Here is a 7,469-nt window from a genome sequence, read left to right on the forward strand (position 1 = left end):
TGCAGCTTATAAGTAAGTCCTTCTAGTCATGTCTGAGTGTCAGCAAATTGCCATCAAATCATTTTTGTAAGCCTTATTATACATATGAAATAAATAAATTAAGTTAAGTCTCCATATATATCTGCTACTTCTTTTGTATCTGTACTTAGCTTGCCTGTTTTTATTTTAAACTGCTACATTACACTTTTATTTTGAAGGTACAGACCAACATCTGTTGGAACCAGACGACATGGCGACCCCGCTCCCCTCCAGGCCACGCCTTTCAAGGCCACGCCCCTCTAGGACCCACCCTCCAGGCCACGCCCCCCAGGCCACAGCCCTCTAGGACGCACCCTCCAGGCCACACCCCTCTAGGACGCACCTTCCAGGCCACGCCCCTCCAGGCCTCTAGGACACCACCCTCACCCGGGCGATGAAGAGCTCCGCGGCCGCGTTCTCAAACTCCTTGGCGTCCATGTTCCCCCCGGGCCCTGGGGCCCGCCCCCCCCGGGCCATGACCTGGGCCACCTTGTGGGAGGAGATCTTCGCGCTCGCCTCCAGGTAGCGGTTAGCCTTCAGGTTAGCCTCCGGGGCGGCGTTGGCGTTGTTGGCGTTGGGGGAGCGCTGGGCCCCGGGGCCCTGGGACGTCTCCAGGGCCTCCTGCAGGGTCCCCAGCACGGCCAGGCAGAGGGCCCGGGACGCGGGGCCCTCGGCCGGGCAGCCCACCTGGGCGTAGAGCCGCTGCGCCTGGCGGATGTAGTCGGAGAACACGGCGCAGGTGAGCACGCCCTGCCGGAAGAGGTCGTAGGGCACAGCCTCGTGGGCCTGGCAGTGCAGCCGGCGGAGGAGCGGGGCCGAGGTGGAGGCCGGGACCCCCCCCTCGCTGCACAGGCACTGGAGCGTCTGGGTGTACAGCCCCCCTCGCACCCCGCCGCCGGCCCCCGGGGGCCCCTCCGAGGCGGCGGGGTCGTGGCGGCCTGGAGGCGCGGAGGTGGGGTCGCTCAGCAGGTCGTAGGCCAGCAGCAGGTTGTTGCTGAAGGCGGAGCTGCAGGTGGGGACAGGAGACAGGAACAGCCAATCAACACCGGGAGACCGCTGAGGGCCAGGACCAATGGGAGACCACTACGGGCCTTGACCAATGGGAGACCGCTGAGGGCCCGGACCAATGGGAGACCGCTGAGGGCCAGGACCAATGGGAGACCACTACGGGCCTTGACCAATGGGAGACCGCTAAGGGCCCGGACCAATGGGAGACCACTACGGGCCTTGACCAATGGGAGACCGCTGAGGGCCCGGACCAATGGGAGACCGCTGAGGGCCAGGACCAATGGGAGACCACTACGGGCCCGGACCAATGGGAGACCACTACGGGCCTTGACAAATGGGAGACCGCTAAGGGCCCGGACCAATGGGAGACCGCTGAGGGCCAGTGCGGAATCTTATGAAGGTCGATGCCAAGTATTGTCACAATAGTTATAAGACGCCTGTGTATTTGTATTTGTGACGTCAGTCTGCAAAACAAATGACAACATTTAGGCCTAGCATTGTGCGTACCTTACATACCAATAGTAGGTAGCTCACATACTATAGTAGGTCTATACTTTATATAAAGCAGGGTACCCGACATAATGTACAGTAAAGGCCGGCCCGTTTATTCACATGTAGCTGTTCTTACTGTTACAGTGACCTGATGCTTTTAAATAGGACAGACCGTTGGGAGTGATGGGCTAGTCGCAGATGCCACAGAGCTCTGTTGAGATGCTGCTGCTCCTGTGCGCATGCGCTCGGCACGCCGTTCACCTGGTCACCGTCGGAGACGCCGGGCGTCCCGGCGCTCTCTGACACGGAGGCCAGGTTGCAGAAGTGGTCCGCTAGGAACCCGATGGGGTCGTCCGACCTGGCTTCCACCATCTTCAGAATTGCCCCGCGGAGCAGCTCCCCGACTCCGAGCTGAGAGAGGAGCAGCCTGTCGCTCTCTGACTGGGTTGGTTTGACCTCGGGCAGAACCGCAGTCCCACCCGATCTGCGCTTCTCCGCCATTATTACCCTAGGGTAGTAAACAGAAGAGATCCGCTCGATCGATGGTCTGATGTAAGGAATATTCTAGTCGTTTGTATATAATACTACACAGGAACCACCACGCAGTGCACCAGCACACATACAGACATCTCACCAAGTAAGATGTCTCCGTCTGTTGTGGTTGTCACGGACGCGCCTCACGCCTGGTCGACGTAATGGGGGCACAACGCCCCCTATTGGGATAAAATGGAATATCTGCCCACCAGCATCCATGCCTTGATCGGCACACATGGATAATTGAATTCATTAAATATTCGTTGATCTCTGTTTAATAAAACAAAAGGCAGAAGTATTTTTTACGGTAACAATGTTCAAGAAAATGTACATCACACATATCTTTTTTCCTGAAGCTAGGATGAACATGTATGAGTAATGGTCAGTAAATAATGTGTTAGACAATAAGGGTCAGACAAAAACCGTACCATCTCCTGAATCTCAAATCAGGGGGTGCAAAACTTGATAGAATGAATTTGACATTTAATGTTTTGGTTGACTCATTTCCTTCTCCTTTTATGCAGTAAACGATGTGTGACTATTTGTGTGTTACTAGTCATAAACCTGCCAAGCTTGACCTTTAACCAGTATCAGACAGTGGCCAGTGGCATTGGAAAATAACACAATGAGACGCAACAGTTAGTGGACATCTTTATTCTCAGTCTATTCAGTGTTATTCTACAAACAGTGTGAAAGTTTACAGTTTTAGCTTATAGACCAGCTCATTTCTCAATCTCCCAGTTTCATAACAGAACACAACATTCATAACAATGTAAAACAATTGACCTCGCCAGCAGCGGAAACAAGAATATGAGAACTAAAAGTCATAACCACAACATGTACGCCTCTCTCTACATCAGTGGTCCTCAAAAGTTTTTATACAACCATTATGACCGATGTTATAAAATAAAACAAAATACAGTACTGTAGGCCTGTGGCCCTATTAACTTACGCACGGCTCACGCAGGAGGCACATGTAACAATTGTATACCAACAACCTTTTTAGAAAAGGTCTAATTATCATCATAAAATGATAAGACTAAGGAGAAGGCTGCGTCTTTAGTGATAAGATGACGTTTGAGATGCGATGGTCTCCAAAAAACAAATAACATTCACATTTTCTTTTTACCAGTTTGAGAACCACTGCTCTAGATGTTATATTTCTACGTCGTTGTCCCAGCCTTCCCCGTTGGCGTGAGCTCTGTTGGCTTGAGCTCCGTTTCCATTGGTCGCATGCAGGGCCTTCCCGTTATGGAAGGCGGCTGCTTTGGTCCCATTGGCCAAGCCTTTGTGGGCGGACTCGGTGAGTTGAGGGAGGAACCCTGTCCTAAGCTTGTACTCCAGCTGCATGTTGCTCTGAGGGGGGAGGCCAAGGCAGGCTCTGAAACGCGCACACACACACACACACACACACACACACACACACACACACACACACACACACACACACACAGTGAATAAACTCACAGTCGCGATGCATGGTTCCAGCCTCCCATCCAAATCCGTGACAACCTTTTTCTCTCTAGCTTCTTTGTACGGGCATGTCGGGTCACAACTGTCCTAAGGTCATGTAACCAGAAAGGCCGGGAGCCAGTAAAGGTCATAGGTCAACGCCCTGAGCTGAGACATCCCCTGAATTTGAAATGTATGTGTAGTTGTTTAGGTGTTTTTTGTTTTTTACAACTGTATGGTTACTATAGAAACGCAAGAACCAAAGCAATTCCCATGGGTGAGAGCCGCCAGTGAGAAGGGTACAGAACAGACGACAATGGATTTATTTAGATCCCATTTAAACGAGATCCTCGTTGTGATCCCGTCATGTCCCCCACCTCATGATGTTCTCGATGGCGGCGCGCTGGCGGAAGAAGGCGTTGAGGACCGGGGCCCCCGGGGGCATCAGGGGGGCCTTGCAGAAGAAGGACAGCAGGGCCAGCACGCTGTGGAAGGACTGGAAGTCCTGCTCCCCCGGCGCTCGAACCCGCACCCTCTGGCAAAGCTCCGTCATCATTACCAGGTCCAGGATGATGGGGCTGGCCAGCAGGGAGTCCTGGGGGGAGGGGGGAGAGAGAGAGAGAGAGAGAGAGAGAGAGAGAGAGAGAGAGAGAGAGAGAGAGAGAGAGAGAGAGAGAGAGAGAGAGAGAGAGAGAGAGAGAGATTGGATAGGTTGAGTTTGAATGAGCTGAGCCTGGTTGGGTGGGGCGGGGCAGGGTCTTATGATGGATGGGGTTGGCTCATTGTATGGTCAGTTTAGGACAGGGTCCTACAGGATTGGCTTATGGTATGGTCAGTTAAAGGCGGGGTCCTATAGGATTGGCTCATGGTATAGTCAGTTTAAGGCGGGATCCTATCGGATTGGCTCATGGTATGGTCAGTTAAAGGCGGGGTCCTATAGGATTGGCTCATGGTATAGTCAGTTTAAGGCGGGATCCTATCGGATTGGCTCATGGTATGGTCAGTTTAAGGCGGGATCCTATCGGATTGGCTCATGGTATGGTCAGTTAAAGGCGGGGTCCTATAGGGTTTGCTCATGATATAGTCAGTTTAAGGCGGGGTCCTATCGGATTGGCTCATGGTATGGTCAGTTAAAGGCGGGGTCCTATAGGGTTGGCTCATGATATAGTCTGTTTAAGGCGGGATCCTATCGGATTGGCTCATGGTATGGTCAGTTAAAGGCGGGGTCCTATAGGGTTGGTTCATGATATAGTCAGTTTAAGGCGGGATCCTATCGGATTGGCTCATGGTATGGTCAGTTAAAGGCGGGGTCCTATAGGGTTGGCTCATGGTATGGTCAGTTAAAGGCGGGGTCCTATAGGGTTGGCTCATGATATAGTCTGTTTAAGGCGGGATCCTATCGGATTGGCTCATGGTATGGTCAGCTGAAGGCGGGGTCCTATAGGGTTGGTTCATGATATAGTCAGTTTATGGCGGGATCTTATCGGATTGGCTCATGGTATGGTCAGTTAAAGGCGGGGTCCTATAGGGTTGGCTCATGGTATAGTCAGTTTAAGGCGGGGTCCTATCGGATTGGCTCATGGTATGGTCAGTTAAAGGCGGGGTCCTATAGGGTTGGCTCATGGTATAGTCAGTTTAAGGCGGGGTCCTATCGGATTGGCTCATGGTATGGTCAGTTAAAGGCGGGGTCCTATAGGGTTGGCTCATGGTATAGTCAGTTTAAGGCGGGGTCCTATCGGATTGGCTCATGGTATGGTCAGTTTAGGGCAGGGTAAACCGCTTGGCAGACATTCTACCAGAATACTGACCTCACAGGTGTTGTGGAGTGCGATGGTGTTGGTGCCTCCCATCATGATCTCTGAGCTGTATTCATCCATGGCCCGTTTACTGTCTCCGACGTAGGGGACGTACTTAATCACCACCTGGAGCAACACAGAACCACAGGTCCTGTAACCCAGGCTGAACACACACATCACACACATCAAACACAGACACAGCCACTCTCACACACACACACACACACGCACACACACACACACACAAACTCACACCCACACTCACACACTCACTCACCCCCACAGACCAACAATCACACACAGACAGACTCACTCACACAAAAACACACACTTATAAACACACACAACCACTCATACAGACACGCACACAGACACATGCACGCACAGATACACCCACGTGGCACACCCACACAGACACACCAACTCACAGACACACCCAGCCAGACACACACACACACACACACACACACACACAGACACATCCACTCACACACAACCACTTACACAGACACACTCACAAAGAGACACACTCACACAGACCCACACACACACACACACATCCCACACAAGACACCCCCACTCACATAGACACACACAGATACACCCACTCACAACCACTCACACAGTGGTCAGGCTTCTCCCCGGGCCCGAACAGGATGGGGTTTGACTGCACCATGTCGTCCACCACGTTGCTCTTGGAGATCTCCTTGGAGCGGAACTGCTGCGGCGCCGACAGGTTCATGCCGTCGTTGTTGCCGAGGTGATTGTAACTGACAATGCAGGTGGGCTGGCAGGGAGACAGGCAGCCCATTTAGCATGTTTAGGGCACTAGTTCACGGCGTAGGTGGGACAACTCGAGGAGATATTGTTAGCAGGGGCAGATGTTGGGACACTAGGTGAGGGGCGAGGGGGCATCTTGTTCTGTAGGGAGTGTGGACCATAGGGATGGAATACAGAATTGATATACCCCGCTCCTTCATTCCTTCCCTTCTCACCTTGATGCCTTCATTCCATGACTATATCTTGCTTCCTCCCCTTCTCACCTTGATGCCTTCATTACATGACTATATCTTCCTTCCTCCCCTTCTCACCTTGATGCCTTCATTACATGACTATATCTTCCTTCCTTCCTTCCTTCTCACCTTAATACCGGCGCTGACCAGGAAATCCACAAGCACCGACTTGATCTTCGTCTGTCCCGACTTGAAGTCGTCCCCGCCGATGAAGACCCCTTTCTGCACCGCCAGCTCCACTGCCCCGGGGACGAAGGTGTTCTGGGGGGCGCCGTTGATGTAGGCGCAGCCCTCCAGGATGCTGGCCACTGCGAACAGCGTGGAGGGGGACACCTCCCCGCCTCGCTGGGGGGCGGAGACCAGACTTTAACACAGTGTTTGACATGTGGAGGGGGGGACACCTCCCCCACCGCGGGGAGCCAAGACCAGAGCTTAATGCAATGTATGATATGAGGTTTGGGGACGACTCCCCAACCCACCGTGGAACAGAGACCAGGCCACAGTCTGCTCTTGGAGCACAAAAGCTGACTGTCTGTTGTGCCAGTGGCCAGGGTTTCCCCTGGGATTTATCCTTCAGGCCTTTAGTGTCCCTCCACCTGGGCGATCTGCTGGTGGAGTGACCCCCGGTCGGACTCACCTGAATGGTGGCCAGCAGGTTTTCTGCCGTGTCGTTCACGCCGGGGGTGAGGTCACAGAAGCGCTCCGTGTTGGCGGTCCACAGCACTAGGACCTTGTCCACGCCGCTGGACTGCCAGAAGTCCCTGATGTCGGCCCGGATCTGCTCCACCTGGACAGGAAGGGCTCCTTTAGTAAGCTGCACCCCTTCCAACAACACGGCATGGACACAGTGAGGGGAAGACCGCTTGGCGCATAGCAGCTACACGTTTACATTTTTCTGATTTTGTGCGTGCGTGCGTGCGTGTTTGTGTTTGTGAGGTCGTAGCATAAGCTCAATGATTGGTATGTGATGTCACCGTTATATAGAAGGGAGTCCTTCGGCTACCATACACATAGAAGCCGTCCGGTGTTTATCGTCCGAGTGTGGGGGTACTGATGCTTAGATTGATTTCGGACTGCAGCAGAAACCTCCGCTGCTTGAGCCTGAGAAATGCTTAGAAGTGAAGCTTGTGTGGACGCTCTGATGCTGCGACCAATA

At 53.0% G+C, this 7,469-nt stretch overlaps 2 protein-coding genes across 2 annotated transcripts in view; both read right to left on the reverse strand.

Annotated features, from left to right (window-relative positions):
• Positions 1-387: 387 nt before the first annotated feature.
• On the reverse strand, positions 388-2,019 carry tpgs1 (tubulin polyglutamylase complex subunit 1; the record flags this gene model as incomplete). Its single annotated transcript, XM_079752051.1, has 2 exons — positions 388-1,024; positions 1,691-2,019. 2 exons carry the CDS (start codon positions 2,017-2,019, stop codon positions 388-390), a joined length of 966 nt encoding a protein of 321 aa, XP_079608177.1.
• Positions 2,020-2,700: 681 nt separating this feature from the next.
• Positions 2,701-7,469, reverse strand: part of LOC307087125 (inositol-3-phosphate synthase 1-A-like) — a 12,592-nt gene continuing 7,823 nt past the window's right edge. Inside the window, exons 6-11 of the mRNA XM_079752584.1 lie at positions 6,951-7,100; positions 6,443-6,658; positions 5,923-6,087; positions 5,313-5,426; positions 3,882-4,099; positions 2,701-3,433 (exon numbers count right to left, since the gene is read on the reverse strand). Coding sequence (XP_079608710.1) covers positions 3,208-3,433; positions 3,882-4,099; positions 5,313-5,426; positions 5,923-6,087; positions 6,443-6,658; positions 6,951-7,100 — 1,089 coding nt within the window. The 3' untranslated portion in view covers positions 2,701-3,207. The remainder of the gene's footprint in view (positions 3,434-3,881; positions 4,100-5,312; positions 5,427-5,922; positions 6,088-6,442; positions 6,659-6,950; positions 7,101-7,469) is intronic.

Source organism: Pollachius pollachius (genome assembly GCF_949987615.1).
Source record: "Pollachius pollachius genome assembly, chromosome: 15".
Taxonomy (NCBI): domain Eukaryota; kingdom Metazoa; phylum Chordata; class Actinopteri; order Gadiformes; family Gadidae; genus Pollachius; species Pollachius pollachius.